This window comes from Trematomus bernacchii, unplaced genomic scaffold (assembly GCF_902827165.1).
Source record: "Trematomus bernacchii unplaced genomic scaffold, fTreBer1.1, whole genome shotgun sequence".
NCBI classification, from domain to species: domain Eukaryota; kingdom Metazoa; phylum Chordata; class Actinopteri; order Perciformes; family Nototheniidae; genus Trematomus; species Trematomus bernacchii.
Genome location: NW_022987815.1, coordinates 82,501 through 108,587, shown reverse-complemented (window position 1 = coordinate 108,587; position 26,087 = coordinate 82,501). Strand labels below are relative to the sequence as shown.

Below are 26,087 nucleotides of genomic sequence, written 5' to 3'. Positions count from 1 at the left end.
GAGCCAGGCTGCTCTGATTGGTCAACCAGCTTAGAGAAGTCCCGCCCTTAGCCTATCACGTACAATGTGTTGGAGAGCTAGCCAATAGGAGCACGAGTGTTCCGTAGTGATGTCACAATGTTCCGTATCTTTGGGATTTTAGCCTCTGCAGACCGTTGACATGCACTAACATCTAAAGAGCACACTACAGGAGAGGGGAGACCCACTCTTTTGATATTATTCAATATAGTTTGGGGTCTTGTGTGGGTGGGCTGCCAGGGGTTGTTCCCTACCTGAGACGCTTATCTGTGGGATGTATGTACTTACATAGTGCTGTTTCCTCTGGGGAGTCCCATGGCGTTGAGGAGGGGGGAGGTGGGGGTGGAGGGGGAGGAGGAGGAGGCAAGATGGAGGACAGGAAGCTGGAGGCGGGAGGGAGACGTCGGGGAGGGAGGAGAACGTTGAGGACATCAGAGAGGGGGGGGGACATGGGGGGGGGAGGAGGAGGAGGGAGGAGGAGGGGGGGGAGGGAAGTCCTGGGAGGGGCTAGTGGGGGAGGAAAGGTTTACTGAAGAAGGCAGGAGGGGGAGGAGGGAAGGATGGAGAGCTGGGAGAGTCCATGCTGGGGGAGGACAGGTTGGAGGAGGGGGGGGCTGAGAGGGGGGAGGGGCTTGTGTGAGACGGAGGGGGAGAGGGGGGAGGAGGGGGGGAGGAGAGGTTGGAGGCGATGAACTGTTTGGGTCGAGCGTAGTTGAAGGTGCTGGCTTTCATGGCGGCGCTGCTCTCCAGCTCTGGAAGCAGGGGGGAGGAGGGAGAGGGGGGGAGGGAGGAGCAGGTGGAGGAGGCGGGACTTCCTGTGGAGGAGGCGGGACTTCCTGTCTGGGAGGGTGGTCCTGAGGGTGCCAGGTGACTTCTTTGGCTCCAATAGGATCTGATCGTGGAGATGCTTCAGCTGCAGCGCGTTCCTGCAGAGGAGAGAGAGATGGACCAGAGACTTTAGACTTTAGACTTTAGATTTAGACTTTAGACCTTAGACTTAGATTAGACCTTAGACTTTAGACTTTAGACTTTAGACTTTAGACCTTAGACCTTAGACTTTAGACTTTAGACTTAGACTTTAGACTTTAGACCTTAGACTTTAGACTTTATAGACTTTAGACCTTAGACTTTAGACTTTAGACTTAGACTTTAGACTTTAGACCTTAGACTTTAGACTTTAGACTTTAGACCTTAGACCTTAGACTTTAGACTTTAGACTTTAGACTTTAGACTTTAGACTTTAGACCTTAGACTTTAGACTTTAGACTTTAGACCTTAGACTTTAGACTTTAGACTTTAGACTTTAGACCTTAGACTTCAGACTTTAGACTTTAGACTTTAGACTTTAGACCTTAGACTTTAGACTTTAGACTTTAGACTTAGACTTTAGACTTTAGACTTTAGACTTTATACCTTAGACTTTAGACTTTAGACCTTAGACTTTAGACTTTAGACTTTAGACCTTAGACTTTAGACTTTAGACTTTAGACTTTAGACCTTAGACTTTAGACTTTAGACTTTAGACTTTAGACCTTAGACTTTAGACTTTAGACTTTAGACTTTAGACCTTAGACTTTAGACTTTAGACTTTAGACTTTAGACTTTAGACTTTATACCTTAGACTTTAGACTTTAGACCTTAGACTTTAGACTTCAGACTTTAGACTTTAGACCTTAGACTTTAGACTTTAGACTTTAGACTTTAGACCTTAGACTTTAGACTTAGACTTTAGACTTTAGACTTTAGACCTTAGACTTTAGACTTTAGACTTTAGACCTTAGACTTTAGACTTTAGACTTTAGACCTTAGACTTTAGACTTTACACTTTAGACCTTAGACTTTAGACTTTAGACTTTAGACCTTAGACTTTAGACTTTAGACTTTAGACCTTAGACTTTAGACCTTAGACTTTAGACCTTAGACTTTAGACTTTACACTTTAGACCTTAGACTTTAGACTTACACTTTAGACCTTAGACTTTAGACTTAGACTTTAGACCTTAGACTTTAGACTTTAATAGCAATACATTTCATTTTTAAAGCGCTTTTCCTAATGCTCAAAGACAAAACACATACACAGTAGTCCTAATCCAAGTGGGAGTAAAGTGTGGGGGGGGGGGGGGTTGATCAGAGTTAGAAAGCTGGAGTGAATAATTTCAAATTGAAGAGTGTTGGCCGTTGGGATGTGAGGGAGATCCAGAGGGAGAGCCAGAGGGAGATCCAGAGGGAGATCCAGAGGGAGGTCCTTCAGAGGAACTACAGGCAGGATCAGGGTCAGGTTTTCTTCCGTAACGCATCTTTTTTCAGACTAATGGACATCAAACATCCAGGATTTTAAGATAAGAAAAATGGACCTTTATTAATCCTCGTGGGGACATTCAGTGGTCTACACAGCAACAGGTCAGAGTGAGAAACAGCAACAAGTTATAGTGTAGTTATAAAACAGTTCATGTGTGTTGCATTGTGACCCCGTGGTGTGCAGCCCTCTCTCTCTCTCTCTCTCTGTAGATGGTCTAAACTCACCAAAGGTCAGCTCTACATAACGCCTCGTTTGCATATTTAAACATAACATCTCAAAGCCTGCATATTATACACATTTCACATGGAGAAGATGCAGAACATTATTTCTATGGCAGTGCTTTGTGATTTGTTGAGAGATCAAACAGACATGCTCAGTAGAAACCTTTGACTCTAACATGTCAACAACAGGGAAGAAGGATGTGTACATATTTAATAAGTGTATGACTCATTTGCATATGTAAACATACCTAAGAGAGAACTTGTAATATACAACGTGATTGAGTTTGGGAGCTTACACTCTTTTTCTGGTGTGTGTGTGTGTGTGGTGTGTGTGTTGTGTGTTGTGGTGTGTGTGTGTGTGGTGTGTGTGTGTGTGTGTGTGGTGTGTGTGTGTGTGTGGTGTGTGTGTGTGTGGTTGTGTGTGTGTGTGGTGTGTGTTGGTGTGTGTGTGTGTGTGTGTGCAGCAGCTGATATGCTATCGGCCTGTTGACACTGCATCAGGCCTGCTGGAGGAGTGACAGATAAGAGGGTCTCTGTGAACAGCTGACTTTCTTCTCTCTCTCTCTCCTGATGAGTGTGTGTGTTTTCTCCCTGATGAGTGTGTGTGTTTTCTCACGGAGGAGTGTGTGTGTTTTCTCACAGAGGAGTGTGTTTGTTCTGAGTCATTATGGGAGACGGAGGTTTTATTCCTCAGTTTTCGGTCTGGCTCCAGCAGCTTAAGGGAAGTTACATTTAAGACTTTTTAATTATACTTGGAATTAAATCTAAAACCTAGTTTATAAAAACCAAATCTGAAGAAAGGAGAACAATTATTGTGCCGAGTTCAAAGTCGTCCTGAGCCAAGTGTCCTCCATGCTGCTCAATGAGTTAAAGAGACCTTTTTTTTTTAATTAAATCACAGCTTCTGATGGAAAACAAACCTTGTGTTTCTCCTTCACCCACGAACATCACAGACATGTTCCAAAGGGCCTTCCTGCAGCATTATGAGACCATTCTGATAGATTGAGGACATTTGAATACGAACTAGAGACATCTGATGATGGGACCACACCACTAGCAACGCTTGAAGTGGTACAAAGGTGTGACGGGGGGGGGGGGGGGGGTAAACAGCCTCTCTCCTACTCCCTAAAGTATTAATACTTGAGATATGGACAAAGCTTTTCGGTGTTTGGACTCCCTTCAGCACGACATAGGAAGCTTCGTTAGGGCTCAGGAGGCAAAGGTAACGTCATGTGACATTAGTCAAAGAAGAAGCCAAAAAGACTCAAAGTACTAGATCTGAGTACTTCTACTTTCACTCAAATACTAGATCTGAGTACTTCTACTTTTACTCAAGTACTAGATCTGAGTACTTCTACTTTTACTCAAGTACAAGATCTGAGTACTTCTACTTTCACTCAAGTACAAGATCTGAGTACTTCTACTTTCACTCAAATACAAGATCTGAGTACTTCTATTTTTACTCAAGTACAAGATCTGAGTACTTCTACTTTTACTCAAGTACAAGATCTGAGTACTTCTACTTTTACTCAAGTACAAGATCTGAGTACTTCTACTTTTACTCAAGTACTAGATCTGAGTACTTCTACTTTTACTCAAGTACTAGATCTGAGTATTCTACTTTTACTCAAGTACAAGATCTGAGTACTTCTACTTTCACTCAAGTACAAGATCTGAGTACTTCTACTTGTACTCAAGTACTAGATCTGAGTACTTCTACTTGTACTCTAGATCTGAGTACTTCTTCACCTCAGCTGATTGGTGCATACTGTGTGTGTTAAATATTACAACATGCTGTACAATATATATATATTTGTGTACATGTATGATCCAGACTGAATGCAGACTGTCCTCCAGGAGGTTCGGAGAGTAAAGAGAGACTCCTCGTCCTCCAGATGTTCGAGGAGGCGGGACTAAGTTCTCCTCGATCAGGTCCAGATGTTTGATAATCAGCCCGTCCACTGTTTCTCCTCTCAGACAGCAGAGAGGGTCTCAGCTCAGCAGACACACAAGGGTCAGTGTGCCCTCCTGCAGGATCACGTGACCAGCAGGACCAGTCTGAGAGCCTGGCCTCAACTCACTGCTGACACTTTGTGATTCAAGAGGGTCAGTCAAGAAGAGAGAGTTCACTGCGTGTGTGAGACGTAATGTCACAACACTTCCCAAAAGCGACGTAAAACACAGAAGACCTAAACAAATTCTACCATAGAAACAAAACAAGCGAACAGAGACAGGAATGTCGTGAGAGACACGAAGGTCTCCAAACTGATGGGAGAACCACCAAAAAGAGACAGAACTGCTAACACAGAACTACCAGAAACCCACAAGAAGACCTCAAAGACCCCACATCTCTTTGAACTCTGAGGGGTGGGGGGGCTCTTTGTCCCATTACTGAGTTATTCTGAGGGCTTCTTCGTGCCCAGATACTAGTTATTAATTCAGACCCCCCCCCCCCCCCCCCCAGACCCCCACCCTCAGATCTGTTACAGGAAGAGTCTGCCTGCGCCTTTTACTCCTTTTTAGGACTGCAGCGTGTGCTCCAGCAGAGAGGGAACACACACACACGCACACACGCACCACACACACACACACACACACACGCACACACGCCACACACGCACACACGCACACACACACACACCACACACACACACACACAACACACACACACACACACACACACACACACACTCTTCAGTACACGTCAGTAACATGTGTGATCTGGAGGTTTTTTCTTACATCTGCCTCACCATGGTGTTCTGTACTTTAATATGAAAAAACAAACACCTTCTAACAGCGGAAAGTAGTAGTATATTTACTAAAGCAAAAGTACTCGCAAAGTATTACAGAAATACTGCAAAAGTACTGCAAAAGTACTGCAAAAGTACTGCACTTAAGATAAAACAACTACAGGTAAAAGTCTTGCGTGACACTATGAGCTCATGTACCATAACAAGTTTTCCAGTACAAGTAAAAGTAATGTTAAAGTACTCCGCCACTACAGGTAAAAAGACTGAGTAACAAGTACTCTGAAAGTACACAAGTACAGCAAATGTATGGAGATGTTCCTCCTGGTTAAAAATAATACACTACAGCTAAAAAATACCCACAAGTGAAAGTACTCTGAAGGAACTCCACTACCAGTAAAAAGCACTTTCATTCAAAACGAGAATACTGAAAGTGCACCACTACAAGAGGACTGGGAATAAAGTACTCGACTACAAGTAAAAATACTGACTCATCACAAAGTGTGTGTAGTGCAAACACACTCTCCTTTTTACAGTGGAAATACGTCACTGGATAAACACGGTGTGTTGGTGTCAGAGGGGGTAGAAGTACACAGATCTTCTACTTAGTAATACAGAACAGTACTACAGTAAAATGTACTTGGTTACATTCCACCTCATTGACCTGTACATGTGAATAAAGCTCAACTGTGTGTGTGTGGTGTGTGTGTGTGTGTGTGTGTGTGTGTGTGTGTGTGTGTGTGTGTGTGTGTGTGTGTGTTGTGTGTGTGTGTGTGTGTGTGTGTATCTGACGTCACATCAAAAGGTCGGTGAGTTTCATTTCATTTGCTGCCACAGGGAAACTTTATGACTTCAGGGTTAATATGAAGCTCTGCGAATCAGTGACCTTTAAACTCCTATAACCCAATCTAAAAACCAACCTATAAAACACAATCTATAACTCTGTGTCTAACGCAGTTCAAACCTTGTCCGTGCCAGTGTTTGAGGGTAAAATCCCAATCCTTAATATTTCCTGTTTGACTGAAATCATGTTTTTGGTTTTTAGAGCTGATGAGTCTGCAGTTTTGTTGTTGGGAAAAATGTGACTCGCATTTTGTCCAAGCAGTATCCCTACAGACAGCGATACTTCACATATATAAATATCACAATACATGCAGTCATGGAAGAGACATTTAATTCAGACTGCCACTAACTACGAACACTACAAACTGTTTTTGAACAGAAAATACTTCATGTTAAGTAGAAGTTAGAAGTGTAGTGAGGTTCATTTATATAGTTCTACTTTCTCCTTAGTTACTCAAACCAGATGTGTTCCTTAATGTGCTGTCCTTTAACTTCTGATTGGTAGTAGTTATCAGTAGTTTGACAAGCTTTTCAAGTATGTTCCTGACACGTCCTCTCTTTCTGCGCCTGTGTTTTCATGTGTCCTGACCCTATGTGGTGGAGTAGGTGTCCTGACTCCATGTGGTGGAGTAGGTGTCCTGACCCTATGTGGTGGAGTAGGTGTCCTGACTCCATGTGGTGGAGTAGGTGTCCTGACTCCATGTGGTGGAGTAGGTGTCCTGACTCCATGTGGTGGAGTAGGTGTCCTGACCCTATGTGGTGGAGTAGGTGTCCTGACTCCATGTGGTGGAGTAGGTGTCCTGACTCCATGTGGTGGAGTAGGTGTCCTGACTCCATGTGGTGGAGTAGGTGTCCTGACTCATTAGCCGCGTTCACACCGGAGTACTTTTCCCCGTACTTTTCACGTTTAGTTTGCGTTAGTACCCCTTATGTCGCGTTCACACCCAAAAAGAGCCACTTCATCTCTGGAACTTTTACCCCCATGTTTAGTGCCTGCTGAGAGATGGTACTTTCCTGGGGAAAAGTGCCCCAGTTCTGATTGGCTGGGCGAATTGCAAACCACGCCCCGTACAACTCTAAAAAGTTTTGTAGAGCCGCCATTTTATTATCCTCGCATTAGCATTATTAGCATTAGCATTCGCCCAGTGCACAAACGCAGAGAGACTAACTTATGGCAACACAAAAGAAACATGGAGCGGTGGAGATGAGGAGGTGTCGGCGTTCTGGAGATTTACTCTGAAGGCTTCAGTAGAAGCTGCTGGGAGTCCCAGCAGCTTCTACTGAAGCCTTCCCCAACTCCGGGGACTTCCGGCCGGGGACTCCGGGTGGCAGTATACGCCGTGAAGTTGTTTGCGGCCTGCCAGTAAACCCAAAGCAGAAGAAGAAGAAATGACGTCAGCGGCTCATTTGCATAATCTTCCCTCAGGGAACTTATTCCGGTGTGAACGCGATCTGTACTAAATGCCCTGGGGTAATAAGTGCCAGCACTAAATACGGCAAAGTACTTGGTGTGAACGCGCCTTATGTGGTGGAGTAGGTGTCCTGACTCTATGTGGTGGAGTAGGTGTCCTGACTCTATGTGGTGGAGTAGGTGTCCTAAACCCTTTCCTGTGTGTAAAGTTGAATGGAGCCGTTTGTCTCACAGAACTTCATTAAGAGGTGGATTCAGCCCCAGCAGCTGCACCTTGCTTCCATCAGCCTGTTTGTGCTTCCTGAACAACAGCAGCAGCTTATCTGGTGACAGGAAGCAGGCCCGGCTGAGCAGGAAGTACTTTCCAGTAATGAGGGCTTTCCTGGTGTAAACAACAACAACAACAACAACAACAACAACAGGGGGGAACTGAGGACGGCTGTGTCTCTGCTGTGAACACAGGGATTGAAACACGCAGCGCTGTGTTTGCTTCACACCTCCAGATGTTTGTTTCTGCGCAGCGTGGCTTAGCGACCGCCTGACCTCGCCTTGAGTCAGGATTTATCTGCAAACAGTGAAACGCAGCTCCGGTGTCACGCCTTCAACACAAACACAGCCGGGTCAGGAGGTCAGGAGGAGGTGCAACTCTGACAGATTATATGTTAGATGAATGCAGGGAAAAGTGCAAAAACAACTAGACCTGTGTTAGATATGAAAGTGAGTTATGTCTCACACGCAAACAGTTCCAAAACAACCAAAAAGAGACAGATTTTTCCAACTTTAAAGAACTTGTGTTGCTTAAATAGTTAACCAGATGCTTTAATGCTGATACAAACCTATTTCGGTGCAGAAACATCCCATAATAACATCTTTTCTCACAGCTTTTCAGAGCGAACAGTGGAGAGAGAGCTGTTAGAGTCTCTCCTCTCTGCAGCTGAACTCACAACCTGTGTTATGAAAGTGAGTTATGTCCCAGATGTTGTCCCAGATGTTTCAGAGGAGTGTTTTTAATCATGGTAACAGGGCGTTTTATAGGGCAGCATGTAAGGGCTGCTGTAGGTTAAATATATACAAATATCAGAGCTGGGGTAGGGTGGGCAATAATAGTGGTGACTTTGCAGTAAAAACAAACGAAAAGCTTTCAGGAAAAGTCACAGAACGACGAGAAATAGCTCATAAAAGCAGTAGTTGTTGTTTTTGGTGAGAAACCACATGAAGTTTCTGTTTCTCATAAAGGTACCACTCTAATCTGTCAAATCAGAGTTTTTTATCTCATTATTACCCCCCCCCTCCCCCGCCCTTCCCCCGGACATTGAATACAAATGATCATGGTGGTAAATATATACTTTTTTCAAAGTCCTGACACCCGGCTGTAGTTGCCTCTGCTCTCCTGTGGTGGCGCTGTTTCCCCTTTAAGCAGCGTCAGCGTGTTGACTACACACTTTGTGCATATTGGTGCTTTTCTAACCACTGAATATCAGAGCATCTTGGAACATCAACACTAAACACTACAACTCCCATGATGCACCGCTGCACAACCACAACCACCAGCTGTTACTGTTGTCCTCGTTGGGAACTGTGTGTGTGTATCAGTCACCAGAGATGTCAAAAGTACACACATCCTTTCCTCAAGTAGAAGTACAGATACTCGTGTTTAAACATACTCTGGTGAAAGTAGAAGTACTGACTAAACTTCTTTACTCAAGTCAAAGTAAAGAGGGCTTTGAAATGTACTTCAGTAAAAAGTACCCATAACTAGCAGCTGCTTTAAAGAGTACCTGACCTCCCTTTATATTAATAGAACAATAATGTCATTGTTAGCTAATGAATGTTTCCATGCTGAACAACGGCAACATGACAACGTTTTCATTGGTCCCTCTTCTTTAGAGAAGACCAGGAAATGATGGATACACGGATCGTGTTCAAATCAATAGGCACGCAATGACTCTAAATAATAATGATCACGCCACCAAACACACATTCACACTAAAGGAACCAGCCTGTTTGGGAAATGTGAGAAGTAGAAAGTACAGGTATTTGAGTTCAACATGTAAGAAGTAGAAAGTACAGGTATTTGGGGTTCAACATGTAAGAAGTAGAAAGTACAGGTATTTGAGTTCAACATGTGAGAAGTAGAAAGTACAGGTATTTGGGTTCAACATGTAAGAAGTAGAAAGTACAGGTATTTGAGTTCAACATGTAAGAAGTAGAAAGTACAGGTATTTGGGTTCAACATGTAAGAAGTAGAAAGTACAGGTGTTTGTGTTCAACATGTAAGAAGTAGAAAGTACAGGTATTTGGGTTCAACATGTAAGAAGTAGAAAGTACAGGTATTTGTGTTCAACATGTAAGAAGTAGAAAGTACAGGTATTTGTGTTCAACATGTAAGAAGTAGAAAGTACAGGTATTTGTGTTCAACATGTAAGAAGTAGAAAGTACAGGTATTTGTGTTCAACATGTAAGAAGTAGAAAGTAAAAAGTGTCCAGAAAAATAAGTAGTGGAGTAAAGTACTGATACCAGAAAAATGTACTTAAGTACAGTAACAAAGTATTTGTACTCTACTCTGTCACACACACCTTTGTGTTCACACAGCAGGAGGAGTGAGTTGTTATTTTATGGCCCTCACACACCTGGTTCCTCTGTTTCCCCCGAAGCGTTGCCTCGTCTCTGCGTCACTATCAACCGTCTGAGGGGGGGCAGACCGTGAGTAACGCTGTCTGTTCAAACTGAGGACGAGTCAGCGCTGATCTACACCTGTCTGTCTGTGAGTCACTCTATGTCACTTTATGTCCTGCAGGGGAGCGTGGGACTATCACGAAAAGGATCCATAAAGATCTCGGTCTCCACATTTTTTACAAGTTCAAAAGTTTTTTACAAACCCAAAAATGTGTGTTAGGAGTAAAAAATAAGAATTTACAAATCCAAGTTTTTTTTTTAAGAATTCAAATGTGTGTTTGTGAAATCCACATTTTTGTCTGTAATCCAAAAGACGTGTTCACACAAACATCGAAAATTTGTGTCTATAAATCTTCAATTTTCTCTATATCTAAAAGTTTAAATGACAAATCCAAAAGTTGTGTTCACACAAACATCGACAGACATTGTTTTTTTCATTAAAACTGTAAAAACAGAGAACTACATTTAGTCTGTTATTACTATTATAATATTATTTTTGTTGTTATGTTTGCATCAAAATCAACACATTTCTTGATATAAACATGTTCTTATTTAAACACAGCATCCCTCCTGTAAAGCAGCACTTTGGGATTTGCATTTACACGTTTTCAATCCCAGACTTTGTTTAAAGTGGACCTATCATGCTATATTATAATAATATAGTGTAGGACCATACCTATATAAGGCATATTTATACTTTTTTTTTTTTCAAAATACCAAACAGATCATGCATTTTAGCCATGCCTCATTTTGTTCAATTTGACCATTTCTAGCTCTGTTTTAGCAAGGGCTGATTCAGTGAGAACAGCACCACCTACAGGCCTGGCATATGTACTACAGCGTCTCCAGCGCTTTCGAACGGCAATGGCCGTGGCTGTCTCCTCCTGATTGGTGGAGTTGGCCCAATAGCCGTAGCGCCACCGTCCTGACGTCAGGACAGTGTTCAAATCTGGATCAGTTTTTATCAGATCCGTTGCAGCCCCTTTTTTAGAGATTTGGGTATGGAGGAAAATAGAGAGGGTTGTGTTTTCTGACACTTGGTGAGTTCCCTGGAACACCGGGGACACATATTCATGTAGAAAAGACGTACACAAGTGCATTTTGCATGATAGGTCCCCTTTAAATGCGGTAAAAAGACATTTGTGATTTGGGTTTTGAAGCACCTAATGCCATGTGGTTAACAATTTAGGCAACAAACGTGCTTTTGAAGTTGGAAAACATCAAGACCCAACTGGAGTAAATGAATCACTCTTCTCTCTGAGCGAGCTCTGAGTTTCTTGATGCTGAGATCTGAGCACTTTCGCTCACAGCTCTACGTCTGACTGCGTAATGAAGACCCTCTTCTTCCTCTTTTGTCCTCAGATTATTCCCCCCCTCCCTCCTCCCTCTCTTCTGGCTCTAATTGCACACACAACCACATTAACCAGAACCAGACTGCCCCTCCCCCCCCCCCCCCCCCCTCTCTCTCTCTCTGAGCCAGCTCTCTCTCTTTCTGTCTTTATTCCTCTAATATCACGTTTCTCTCCATCCATCTTTAACGCTGAGATTCTCCCTCTGAAGCAAGAATGTGTCGGACATTCCTCCCCGGCTCCGAGAGGAAGACATGGCATCAGACGGGATTAACAGCAGGAGGAAGAGGGGGGGGGACGAGGAGGAGGAAGAGTCCAGCTTTCTCACCTAACTCTCTCTATTGTGTAACTAATCCATCTGACTCGAGGCAGAGGACACCGTCTGCTCCTGGAGAGTATGGAGGACGTCCAGCGACAGTTACGGGTTTAAAAATGATTAAAATAACGAGAGAAGTCCACTAAGGGAGGGGGGGGGGGGGCGAATGAACAAACGCAGGACTCTCACCCAGAGAAGTTATTTATTTACTCTAGTTATGTATTTTTCCAAAGGGACCATGATCTTTTCCCAACCGTTAAAAGGTCTGTGTTCTGTGTTGCCTAATTTGTTAACCAGACGCTTCAAAGCTGAGCCGTGGTGCAGAAACATAGAGAGAGAGAGAGCTGGCGTTGTCGTCTCTCCTCTGAACTCGCTCCCCTTCCTGAGCCTCCCTCCACTAAATGAATGGGTATCACTCGGAGAGAAAACCGCACACCCATTCTGAAAACATGTGATTTAAACATTAACATGCCGAGCCGGGGAGAAACCTCAATCATCCTCTTCCCTCCTCGACTCCCTGACTCAGTGAAGACACGTTCCCAAGACTTTCTAAGAACCTTGGGAACGTTTTCCTGAGCAGACATGATGGGAAGTTATGAGAGATGGTTCTAGACATAAACACTGAAACTTATATTTAGGGATAAGATGAGAAAAACAAAACCAGTTAGGGACGAAAAACTTCAAAAACGTTTCCAAAACTCTTTGGATTTACAGACTTTTCCAGTGTTTTCATGACCCTGAGTTTAACATCAAGTTTTTGTTTCCACTGCTTTTTCCATTATAATAAATAAACAACCAACTAAGACATAAACACTAAAACTTATAATTAGGAATAAGAAGAGAAAACAACACCAAACAAACCAGTTAGGGACCAAACACTTCCAGAACTTTTCACTTTGGATTTTTGTTACTTTTCCAGTGTTTTCATGACCTTGAGTTTAACATCAGGTATTAGTCTCTAGTCCTTTTTCCATTATCATAAAGAAACAACCAACCAAAAGAAGTCTAAACACAGTAAAGTTCTTAAAAAGTTTCCCTCCTGACAGATAAACGTTCAAGACAACTTCAAAAAGAGTGTGTTTTGTTGAAAGAGTGAAATATGATGTAAATATAGAGGGTTTTACCTTCAGAGGAGTGTGTGCTGCTGTTATTCCCTGCAGAGTGAGCTGCTCTCTGTGTATCTGCAGGTATGAGCAGCAGATATACACACACACACACACACACACACACACTCTGACGCTCGGCATGACTCACTGTCTCACTGCCCCCGCCACAATAAGAGCCAGACCCTTCACAATAAGAGCTCTGACACAGACAGACGATCCAAAGAACAACACATGGACAGAAACTCGTGAGACTTTTCTCTCCTCACTTTGACTGCTTTTGTGTCACCTTTTATAATGTTTCATCAGAGAGACAGGAGGATCATTTTGTACGGTTTTGTGCTTCTCTTATTTTCCTACGATCCTGTTATGATTGGCTGTGAATAAGAAAATATGAAGGACAGACTAAGGGGCAGGTGATATCAGATTATTGTCTTCTCCCTGCTCCTTTTCGGGTACGGTGTGTTTATAGAGACGTGTTTTGTAACTAATTGTTATACATTAAAGGGGACCTATCATGCAAAATGCACTTTAGTACGTCTTTTCTACATGAATATGTGTCCCCGGTGTTCCAGGGAACTCACCAAGTGTCAGAAAACACAACCCTCTCTATTTTCCTCCATACCCAAATCTCTAAAAAAGGGGCTGCAACAGATCTGATAAAAACTGATCCAGATTTGAACACTGTCCTGACGTCAGGACGGTGGCGCTACGGCTATTGGGCCAACTCCACCAATCAGGAGGAGACAGCCACGGCCATTGCCGTTCCAAAGCGCTGGAGACGCTGTAGTACATATGCCAGGCCTGTAGATGGTGCTGTTCTCACTGAATCAGCCCTTACAAACACAGAGCTAAAAAATGTCAAATTGAGCGAAATGAGGCATGGCTAAAATGCATGATCTGTTTGGTATTTTGAAAAGAAAAAGTATAAATATGCCTTATATAGGTATGGCCCTACACTATAATATTCAAATATAGGTCCACTTTAAGGAATGAACCATGTGTATCGTCTCTCAAGTCTCAGGTGACACAAACTAAAGGAAAGCAATCGTTTTAAACAACGCCCTGTCTGGAAATGAAATCCACATTTCAGTGTTCCTTTACGGCCCGCAGCGGGAACTCTATCCGCCCTGGAGACTGTTATCTGTCATGCTTTGTGTAACATGTACAGAGCTGGACCCTGGGACAAACACAAGTCCACCAACTTTGATAATCAAAAGTAAAAGTCATTGTGTTTAAATGCTGTTTCCATCCTCTCAAATATAAAGATGTGCTGCTTGTCTGTGATTCAAAGTGAGTGTTTTGGGGATTGAAGGCGCAACAAGATATAAAGCGGAAAAAACAGTGAATGAAGTTTCAGTTTGAGGTTAAAATCTGAGTTTCTGTTGGGCTGATGCTAACAGTAGCTCAGTTTCTCTGATAGCTTCACATCCAGACATTCAGGAGGTTTTTACCAGCAGCAGTTATACCGGCCCTGGGATGCTATTCTCTGTTATCCTGCAACGGGTGCTACGTCCCGCAGAGGGACTGAGCTCAGCGGGGCACAACATTAAACACACTCTCGTCTCTCTGAGGCGGCACCTGCTGTGAGGATGATGAGTGTGGTGGTTCCGGCTCTGTTCTTACTCTTTAAAAAAAAACTGAACATCGATTGTTGTGACATCGTTAGTGAGCGCGGTATATTTTTTGTGTGTGTCCAGTCCACTGTCCTCCTTCGTCTGCGCGTGGCCGCGAGTTCTACGATGTGTTTGCGCCCGCGCTTCGACTATGAGTTCGGCCTGATTACGTTAATTAATGTTGCTTTTAATTTTATTATTTTTTGAAAGGGAAACACACGTTTGCTCTTATTTTATTATTTAATTGTTCATTTTGATAAAAAATGTTGGAAACTATATTTTCGCCCAATCATTTTTGATCAATGAATGGGTGGGCCCAGTGCCAGAGTGGGTGGCCCTAGGCCCAGTAGGCCCACCCATAACGCCGCGGCTGAGCTGAATTATTCCCACATGTCTAATTTTCACCGCAAAATAAAGGACCTGCTGATGAAAAACTTGTAAAAAGTTTGAGTTTGAGGTTAAAATCAGAGTATTCTGTTGGGCTGATGCTAACGTTAGCTCAGCTTGTTTCTCTGATAGCTTCACATCCAGACATTCAGGAGGTTTTTTCCAGCAGCAGTTATATTCAGACATCTCTCTGTCACCAGATAAACACACCAACATAATTAAAACCAGTAAAAACATGTTGGAAAGTAGTGCCTCTTTTCCTGCAGATTGCTAACTATGTCTAGATCTGTTGCCGCTAACGTTAACTTAGCTTGTTCCTCTCATATCTTCAGACCATGGAGCTGACATTAATTACACCCACATTTCTCATTTTCACCCCCAAAAATGGACCTGCTGATTTAAACCACAGTGAATACAGTTTGAGTTTGAGGTTAAAAATCTGAGTTTCTGTTCGGCTGCCGCTAACGTTAGCTTAGCTTCTCTAGCTTCAGATCCAGACGTCCCATCACTAACATCCTTCATCAGTTCAAATAAAGATGTAAAAAGCACCAGGAGGTAAAGAGGGTACGGTAAAAATGTGGATTAAAACTGGATAAAAAGTTTCTTTATGTCAGCTTCTGGCACCGATGCTGCTCAAAGGGGAGACAGCGCCACCACAGGAGAGCAGAGGAAACTACAGCGGCGAGTTTCAGATACAATTATTTATTACAAAGTGAGAGAAAGAGGGTTATCTCCCCAGAAAAACCTCTCTAAAACATCTGATATTAGACATTTTTCTCTTGTAAACTTGTGACTTTAATCTTGGAGCTTTCCATGAAATATTAACCACTTATTATGTCTTTACTTTTTTAGCTATGGCTTTGATTTACCGTCTAATTAAACTCTCAAAGTGTACCATAATGCAAGTAGACTACTAAACTACATATACAACATAGAGCTTGTCCTTTCACAGTAAACACATTTATTTAATCACACTTTGGGAAACTACAACGACGTTTACTGTTTTCTGATTTAAACAGACCAGACCATTAATCTAGAAGATCATTTGCACATTCATCCATGATGAAAATGTCCATTCAACAGAAATGTGTTCTCAAATATTCAGTTTCTCAATAACACACATTTTTGTGGGCTGACTAAAAAACCTTTTTGGGGAATTTAAGCCTCGTATTTCAGTGTGTAATGTCTATTTATAGAGTGTGTTTCCAGACTGCTGATGAGTCACGGTGTGGATGTGAGGGGGGTCTGCTGAGGCTCCACTGCTGTTAAACCTGTGTGTGTGTGTGTGTGTGTGTGTGTGTGTGTGTGTGTGTGTGTGTGCGTGTGTGTGTGTGTGTGTGTGTGTGTGTGTGTGTGTGTGTGTGTGTGTGTGTGTGTGTGTGTGTGTGTCATTCCCTGTTTGTCGACCCTCTGACACTGTGGGTCAGAGGGTCTTACAGATTAAACATTATTTATAGCTTTGCAGAATGTGTGGTTTCAGCATCTACTGTACATCAACATGTTTGTGTGAAACAGAAAGACGTGCAAATGAAATCAAAAACATGTCCTGCTGTTCAAAAAGTGAAAGATTTTCCAGATTTATTTCCACGAGCATTGTCCATCATAATCTCAACAAGTGGGAGAAAGAACGCCGAAAGGGAAAGGAAACATCGATCACAGTTGTTTGGAAATATTTTTGATAGATGTTCCTGATCTGGAACTCTGTCGTAAAAACAAAGAGTTTTTGTTAGTTTAAAGAGGCCTTTAGTGTCTCTACTTTAAAGAGTCCTCTCCTGCTGATGTTCAGGTGTATATCAGTATGTAGTGTCTCTACTTTAAAGAGTCCTCTCCTGCTGATGTTCAGGTGTATATCAGTATGTAGTGTCTCTACTTTAAAGAGTCCTCTCCTGCTGATGTTCAGGTGTATATCAGTATGTAGTGTCTCTACTTTAAAGAGTCCTCTCCTGCTGATGTTCAGGTGTATATCAGTATGTAGTGTCTCTACTTTAAAGAGTCCTCTCCTGCTGATGTTCAGGTGTATATCAGTATGTAGTGTCTCTACTTTAAAGAGTCCTCTCCTGTTGATGTTCAGGTGTATATCAGTATGTAGTGTCTCTACTTTAAAGAGTCCTCTCCTGCTGATGTTCAGGTGTATATCAGTATGTAGTGTCTCTACTTTAAAGAGTCCTCTCCTGCTGATGTTCAGGTGTATATCAGTATGTAGCGTCTCTACTTTAAAGAGTCCTCTCCTGCTGATGTTCAGGTGTATATCAGTATGTAGTGTCTCTATTTTAAAGAGTCCTCTTCTGCTGATGTTCAGGTGTATATCAGTATGTAGTGTCTCTACTTTAAAGAGTCCTCTCCTGCTGATGTTCAGGTGTATATCAGTATGTAATGTCTCTACTTTAAAGAGTCCTCTCCTGCTGATGTTCAGGTGTATATCAGTATGTAGTGTCTCTACTTTAAAGAGTTCTCTCCTGCTGATGTAACAGGATTATTTTAAAGGGGACCTATCATGCAAAATGCACTTTTGTACGTCTTTTCTACATGAATATGTGTCCCCGGTGTTCCAGGGAACTCACCAAGTGTCAGAAAACACAACCCTCTCTATTTTCCTCCATACCCAAATCTCTAAAAAAGGGGCTGCAACGGATCTGATAAAAACTGATCCAGATTTGAACACTGTCCTGACGTCAGGACGGTGGCGCTACGGCTATTGGGCCAACTCCACCAATCAGGAGGAGACAGCCACGGCCATTGCCGTTCGAAAGCGCTGGAGACGCTGTAGTACATATGCCAGGCCTGTAGGTGGTGCTGTTCTCACTGAATCTGCCCTTGCTAAAACAGAGCAATTTTTTTTCAAATTGAGCAAAATGAGGCATGGCTAAAATGCATGATCTGTTTGGTATTTTGAAGAAAAAAAAGTATAAATATGCCTTATATAGGTATGGTCCTACACTATATTATTCAAATATAGCATGATAGGTCCACTTTAAAGGGCCCATGTCATGGCCATTTCCACTGATCATAATTACATTGTTGAGGTATACTAAAATAGATTTATACTGTGCAATTTTCCAAACTCACATTGGTTTCGCATACAGCATCTCTGTCAAGCATGTGTATTCAGCAGTATTCACTTTCTCCACTAAACGACTCGTTGGAGCTCTTGCCCCCCCCCTCCCTGTGAGCCTAGTGTGCTCCGATTGGTCAGCTCGGCCACTCGTTCTGATTAGTCAACCACCAGAGAGGCTGCGCCCATGTCTAACAGTGCTTTTCCCGGCTGCTCTCAGCGTAACATCAGTCTTATCATGGCGTCGGTACAGCGGTATATTTTATATACATATATATTTTTAACTGTTGTTATAGAAGAGTGTGACGGCCCCAGGGCCTTTGTCTTACGATGGGGTGGAGCTGAAGAGGGTAATCAGCACGATCACGGACACCTCCGGACACTACGGCCCCAGTCTCTCTCCAAAGCGGCTGCAGGAAGACTAACTCTGCGATCCTCTCAACCACCTATCTTTGCATTTACCACAATAAATGTGCCTTTTTTTGTAAACTCGTGTATGTCTCCTTGTCTTTCCGTTGTGGCCTACGAGCTACTCTCATAACAAAGAGTAAGTTATTTTTACCCGTTATAAACTACTACTGTTTGATGAGAAATCAAATCATGGTTTGCTATATATGAATTCAGGGAAGAAAGGATAGGCCTACTAAGTATTTCCATTAAACTTTATTTTTAGAAATGTACAAAATGAACATAAATATACATATATACACGGTATATCATCCATTCCTCCTCCTCTTGCCTGCGCACAGCCGGTGCGGTGCGGTGCCTTTTAGCACCCTCAGTAGAATCCCTTCCCCGTCATGGATTGTCCGCCAGGATCTGGCTGGACGAAATCAAATGCAAATCACAAAATATTAGAGAAACTTAGTTGTTTTAGATTCGTTAGTAGTAGTTGTGTAATGAACAGCTTGCCTGCTAATATGCTAACCTAGCTTTGTTTACCTTGGTAGCTAACACGATATGAACGTTAGCTTGGAGGAAAGGCAACTATAATGCAGTGTAATAAAACTACTATGAACAAAAGCTAGTGGTTCATATTAGGCTAGCAATAACGTGTTTATAATTGCAATCGTATACGGGTATTCTGCTACCATACAATGTAACTTGCATGAATACATTGTTTTGCGCTAGCATACAGCTAGCCTCGTTAGCTACATGCAGTATATGTACGGTCACAATGTACGGTAAACCGGAGTATACTGTATGAGTATTCCGTGTGTGTGACTGCAGACATTCTCCTGCCATGACAAACATGTAAGGCCATCTGCTGACATTGTAGTTGATATATTTAAACGCTAGCAACGTAGCATCACAAAAATGTTTTTCTGACCAAAACTAGCTCAAGCTCCGTGTGTTAGATCGCTACGCCAGCTATAATGTAATTACGTTTCGCGACTGACCGGCAAATCACCCGCAGTATACTGTCAATAGGTATTTTGTGTGTGAATGCAGACATTCTCCTGCTATGAGATACATGTATGCAAGGCCATCTGCTGATATTAGAGTTGATATATGGAAACTCTAGCAACTTAGTTAGCACAGTTAGCACTGTGTCAATGGCTTAGCAGTCCAACACAGTTTACACATTTAAACAGTCTTGTTTGATAAATACACAAATAACAATGCAAACTTACAGGTTGTATACCCAGATCTTCCCCTGCTCCAAACGGTCCAAACAAGCTGTGCATATCCGGCCTCAAACTGGGCAATGTTTTGGAAGCTTTCGTCTGTGAAATGCCGGTTCTTCGAACCTCTGGAGGAGGAACACGCCGCTGCTGGTGTGGACATAGCTCTTCGGGATTGGTCCATTTCGTTCCGGGTACCGCATGACATCAGGCGGTACCCGGAACTAAATGGAAGACTCAAATGGGCAGTGACGTATCTCCAACGAGGCGTTTTGGGGAGGTATTTTCTGTGTTAGAGTTTTACTCGCTACAGGGTGTACTTTGAGGGTTTTGACTCTGCACACCGTTTACATGCATAAAAACCTTCATAACACACAAGGGGACGGGTAATAACCGGAAAAGCATGACATGGGAGCTTTAAGTATATTTTTGCCCCAACTTTAGTTTGATTACATCTCCTCGCTCCATCAGATGTTAAATCAGATCGACTTCATCCGGAAACAATGTGATTTTCTGAGCCTGTGTTTGTGTGTGTGTGTGTGTGTGTGTGTGTGTGTGTGTGTGTGTGTGTGTGTGTGTGTGTGTGTGTGTGTGTGTGTGTGTGTGTGTGTGTTTCTCTGTGTGTGTGTTTGTTTCTGTGTGTGTGTGTGTTTCTGTGTGTTTCTGTGTGTGTGTGTGTGTGTGTGTGTGTGTGTGTGTGTGTGTGTGTGTGTGTGTGTGTGTGTGTGTGTGTGTGTTTCTCTGTGTGTGTGTGTGTTTCTGTGTGTGTGTGTGTTTCTGTGTGTTTCTGTGTGTGTGTGTGTGTGTGTGTGTGTGTGTGTGTGTGTGTGTGTGTGTGTGTGTGTGTGTGTGTGTGTGTGTGTGTGTGTCAGTGTTTAACATACCTCAGTGTTCTTTCCTGGGAAACTGTGTGTGAGGGATCATTGAGGCCTGTTAGTTTCCATGCTGTCAACTCACAAACATACGCCCTGCTCTCCCGGAAAAAAGGGGAAGAGAGAGAGTCGAGAGGAAAGGAGAAGGAGGGGAGAAGAGAGGGGAAGAGAGAAAAAAGGGAGAAAAACAAATGAGAGGAAGAGAGCGAGGAGGGGCGAAGAGAGGGAAAGAAGAGAAAGGAGGAGGCGAGAGAGAGAGAGAGAGAGAGCAGAGAGCTAGAGAGAAGAGAGGAGGAGAGAAGAGAGATGCGAGAGAGAGAGAGAGAGAGAGAGAGATAGATAGAGAGAGAGAGAGAGATAGAGAGAAGAGACGACGAAAAGTGACGAAAAAGCCCCACCTCTCCCCCCCTCTCTCTCCCCTCTCTCCCCCCTCTCTCTCCCCCTCTCTCCCCCTCTCTCTCGCCCGCTCAGTGTTTGAAGGTCAGCTCTGAAACTCTTCCTTATTTGGAAGGTTTCTCTGTTTTCCCTGCAGCTCGACCGACCAATCGGATGTTTTTTTCTGCTCCAGCCTATCAGCCAATCCTGTGCCTCCTTTTCTCCTTTAAGCCCCGCCCATATCTCACTGTCAAATTGTGTGTGACTTCATTCTTTCTTTTATTCTGTTGCACAACCTCCCTGATGACAGTTAGCTGTATATCTCTGCTAGTGATAATAAAGACCTCTCCGTGGTGCGTTCACTGACCCACAGTCAGCGTGTAACTTCCAGTTCTAATTACACGTTTGATGCATGTGTTGTTTTTTTACAGGCATGTTCATAAAACCACGAGCAACTCCTCGAATGAAAGTGATAGTTAGGACTTCATTAGAGAGCTGATGAGCTGCAGCTCGTAAACACACACACACACACACACACACACACACACACACACACACACACACACACACACACACACACACACACACACACACACACACACACACACACACACACACACTCCGCTGAGAGGAAGCTCTGAGTCACGCCGCAGAAATGTAACCCGGCATCAGAAAAGATCCCAGTTTACATTCAGAGCCAGGAACAACGTTACTACAGTCTGAGAGAAAACAGCCTTCATGCTGTGTGTGTGTGTGTGTGTGTGTGTGTGTGTGTGTGTGTGTGTGTGTGTGTGTGTGTGTGTGTGTGTGTGTGTGTGTGTGTGTGTGTGTGTGTGTGTGTGTGTGTGTGTGTGTGTGTGAGGTCAGGAGGTTTGGATCTGCTGCAGACTTCACGTCATGTCAGCGTTTCGGCTCCTACACCATGCAGCGGACTGGGATCAGAGGTCAAAGGTCACAGAGCTGCGGATCAGAGACGCTGAAGAGCAGCTTGTCTTCATCACTGCAGGACGCACAGGACACACACACACACACACACACACGATGGCTTCACTTTGTAGTCCTTTTGATTCTTTTTGTAGTCATTTTGTGTCTATTGTGGTCGTTGCTTTCCGTCACTTTGTAGTCATGTAGTAACGTCCTGTCTCTTTGTTGTTGTTTGTCTCTTTTCAGTTGTTTAGACTAGCAACTTTTCTATGGAGTTGTGTTGCAGTCAATTTGTTTCTCTTTGTGTCTTTGTGTAGTGGTTCTTGTTTTGTTTTCCGTCCCTTTGTAGTCACGTACATGTAGTCCATTGGGCCTCCTTGCAGGTGTGCAGTGTGTCGTTGGAGTTATTTTAAGTCTATTTGTAGAAATTGTGTTTAGACTACATATGTGATTTTGTGTTTTTTAAAGTTTGTTGACCTTTTTGTAGTTGTTTTGCAATCAATTCTTTGTATTTGTGGTTGTTTTATGTGCCCTTTGTAGTCACGTAGCCATCTGTGCCTCTTTGCAGTTATTGTAAGTCAGTTTGTAGATATTGTGTTTAGAGCAGTGGTTCTCTGGTCAGGCCTCAGGACCCACTTTTTACTTGGTCAATACATCGCGACCCAACATTTTGAAGCACTCAAATCTATTCAACAAAAGATCGTGCTGTAATATATACGCTTTTGAGCATACTATATTAATAAAAGATAAGTACAGTGCATATATCCCTTATATCCCTTCACAGAACTAAAGTATGCTTTTAAAAAAGGTTTAATGAGATGATGGAATCAAAGCTGAACTAACATGAAAAGGCCCACATGCTGAAACCCAACCCCAGCAGGGGGTCTGGGGGGATTCTCCCCCAGGAGATTTTTTGAAATACTAACATATAAACTAAGCATTCTGGTACACTCTGAGAAGAAAATAAATAAATCTATTACTACCCGACATATTAATAATATGTTATGCCATTGTTAGTTTTTCACTTAGTTCTGACAGCTTGCTGCTCCTCACAGAGAGAAGAGCAAAGAGGAGAGAGTCTGTGTGACTTACTTTAAATTGTGGGTGAGGGTAGATAGCCCCCATTGTTCTGTGACCTGTCAGTCATCAAACCGGGGGTCATATTTCATTATGTGTTCATTTTTATCTGAAGTTGTACCCATGGATGTATAAAAATGTACAATCTTGATTCTGATTGGCCAGAAGACTCGAAGAAACATCAGCAAAGTTATTTTATTGAGAAGATGATCACTACGTGACAGAAGTTTTCAAAACCGTTTATGGTCTCCGGTACTTCCAGTCCAACGCCGACTGCATGCACAGCGTTAGAAAATCGGGCCTTCAAAATAAAAGTTTGACTTTTCCCCCCAAAAGAAAAAAAAAATATTCCAATTTTTTTTTTCAACTTTTTTTCCTTCACTCACACATCCGCGACCCACTCGAAACGGGTCCGCGACCCACTCGAAACGGGTCCGCGACCCACTCGAAACGGGTCCGCGACCCACTCGAAACGGGTCCGCGACCCACTCGAAACGGGTCCAGAGAACCACTGGTTTAGACTACGTAAGTTATTTTGTTTTTAAAAGTTTTTTTTACCTTTTTTTTGCAGTCATTTTGTTTCTTTTTGTGTCTTTTTGTAGTTGTTCTACGTCACTTTGCAGTCATGCAGCCATTAACTCCTCTTTGCAGTTGTTCAGTGTGACGTTGGAGTTTTTTCATGTCTATTTCTAGGAGTTGTTTTGAGCCTAATAGCTTTTGTGTTTTTTTGCCCTCATTTTGTGATTAAGGTGTTTCTCTTTGGGTAAATGTACAGATGAAGGCGGGGGGGCCTGTACGCCGTACGTCTTCTCTGTAATGTATCCCTGTATCAGTGAGGGAACACAAGCAGAGCCTTATCTGAACAACAAGAGACACGTAAGAGGATCTGTCACGACTCAAAACAAATGTTAGAAACTCAAAACGACCATGTGAAATGTCTCACTAGCAGCTTTATCAATACACACACCAGACACCTCATCCATCACACACACACACACACACACACACACACACACACACACACACACACACACACACACACACGCACACAGTCTATCATGATGTGGCTGTAAAGTAGAGTGTTGTTGAAGTTCAGAGACATATATTAAAGCCTCCGACATCTTAGTTTAACTCTTCTGAGGGGTGTAGCGGTGTGTGTGTGTGTGTGTGTGTGTGTGTGTGTGTGTGTGTGTGTGTGTGTGTGTATGTGTGTGTGTGTGTGTGTGTGTGTGTGTGTGTGTGTGTGATATTACTTAGGATACAATAATATTTTCTCCATCATGTCCTGAACTCTGCTTTCTTTTTAAACCTGGTTCAGATCCAGCAGGTCGACCTGAGCCTCTCCCCGCAGAACTTCCTCTGATTCTTATCCACACACACACACACACACACACACACACACACACACACACACACACACACACACACACACACACACACACACACACCGCGTGTTGTTCCTGAGATGTACCACCATTTACTCTCCATTAGTGAACATAAACGCACCTCTCTCTCTCTCAGCTGTAAACATGGTGATGCTACTTAATAAATAATATCAGATGTTGTCAAAACACAGACTCCTTTGTGGGGATATCCACACATGAGTAACAATGCCTTGGGAGTGAAAGCGTATATATGTTCTGTATATCTTAAACATATGAAATAATGCCAGGTTTTGACTAAAGCTCCTTATTCTGCTCTTATCTTGAAAGGACCTCAGACCCTGACTGGAAGGACTAACAAATCAACATCTTGTCAACAAAGACTTCCAGCTAAAGTCACATTTGAACTCTTGATTAAATAACGTTGAAAGCACAGCTGTTCTGATTTGTATGCAATCTGAAAAATAACGTATAAAATGCACATTTTCTGTAAACTACAATACATTGGAATGTAAGGTCTATTTGTTGACTTCATAAATAGTCCTGTTTGAGTAGTAAAGAGTGAACCCTGACGCCTTAGTGAAGCTCTCAGATAATAAACTCTATCCTCTCTGATCCCCCTGCCGTCAGGAAATGCAATGAAAGAAGACGTTTATTTAATGAAACTGCCTTTTTCTAAAAATAAACATCGTAAAAGTTCAGTTTACAGCTTCTTTAAAAAGTGCTCTGTTAGATTTACATGGTGCTAAGAGAGAGCTCCTGTAAAACGTACAAAGAGCAATTAGAGAATCAGGAAGTGCCACATGACAAACAGGAAGTGACCAACTCACAGATAACTGATCATCGTTATGAGATTATTTGTTAGCATGTATTGATGACGTTATGGAGGATGAACTGATGCTCCTGTCCCTACAGTGTGATCTACAGATACAGGTTAAAAAGATGTGTCTCCATCTCATTCACAACGCCAAGGAGGCCAAGTGTCCCTGTCCATCAGCAGGGCTACCGTTGTGTCACGCAGTGGCGGACTGGCCATCGGGACGGTACTGAAGTGAGCCGGTCCGACGATGTTGGCCGGACGGATAAGTCACTAGCCCCCCCCCCCCCCCCCCCTGTTGACAATTTACTAGCGGTATTTACTTGCTGTACCGAGGTGGGCCGGTCGGATAAGTCACTAACAAGTTTCAAATCTCCTTTCCTATCATCTTCTAGAGAATTGGAACGGCTCTTATCATGGCTGCTACTGAGGAACTTCCAGGTCATTTCACTCTGTTAGGAAGGTTCCTAAACTAAACTGACAATTCGACCGCAGCCATGCTTTCCCTTGTGTTCCTTGTCGGTTCGTCGTCGTCGTCTTTCTCGTCACCTTCATGTTTGTCCCTGTCGGTTGTTGTGCAAATGTAACGATCAGAGCACTTGAACGCACCACTGGTCTCTGTGGATGAGTGATATACTAGTCATATCTGTCTTTAGAAATGTCTCACATGCCACCACGTAAAAAGTACCAAAGCAAACCTAAACACCAAAACCTCATGGATCATTCTACAAACTGGAAGACATTATAACCCATTCATGTTGTTACGGTGCAGCACATTCAACAGACGAGTTCAACCAGGATTCTGATTATTCTGCACCACGAACATGCAGAATCATCTAAAGTGTGAGGTGTGTAGTTCTCTCTGTCGTAGTAAGTAAAGCTCTCTGAAGAGGCGCCACTCACATCAGCTTCAGGACATAGTTACCTGAAGTGTTCTGCCTTCTCCTCTCTACGCTCAGCTCTGGAAGGACAGAATT

At 43.0% G+C, this 26,087-nt stretch overlaps 2 protein-coding genes across 3 annotated transcripts in view; both read right to left on the bottom strand.

The window, feature by feature from the left end:
- The window catches only part of LOC117498805 (palladin-like), a 16,966-nt gene extending 16,566 nt beyond the window's left edge, over nucleotides 1-400 (bottom strand). Inside the window, exon 1 of the mRNA XM_034150950.1 lies at nucleotides 307-400. Within this exon, the coding sequence (XP_034006841.1) occupies nucleotides 307-335 (29 nt within the window). The 5' untranslated portion in view covers nucleotides 336-400. The remainder of the gene's footprint in view (nucleotides 1-306) is intronic.
- A 274-nt stretch (nucleotides 401-674) lies between these two features.
- Nucleotides 675-26,087, bottom strand: part of LOC117498806 (palladin-like) — a 32,999-nt gene continuing 7,586 nt past the window's right edge. For both annotated transcript variants that reach the window (XM_034150951.1, XM_034150952.1), the window contains exon 7: nucleotides 675-944. The gene's annotated coding sequence lies outside the window, so the exon portion shown is untranslated. The remainder of the gene's footprint in view (nucleotides 945-26,087) is intronic.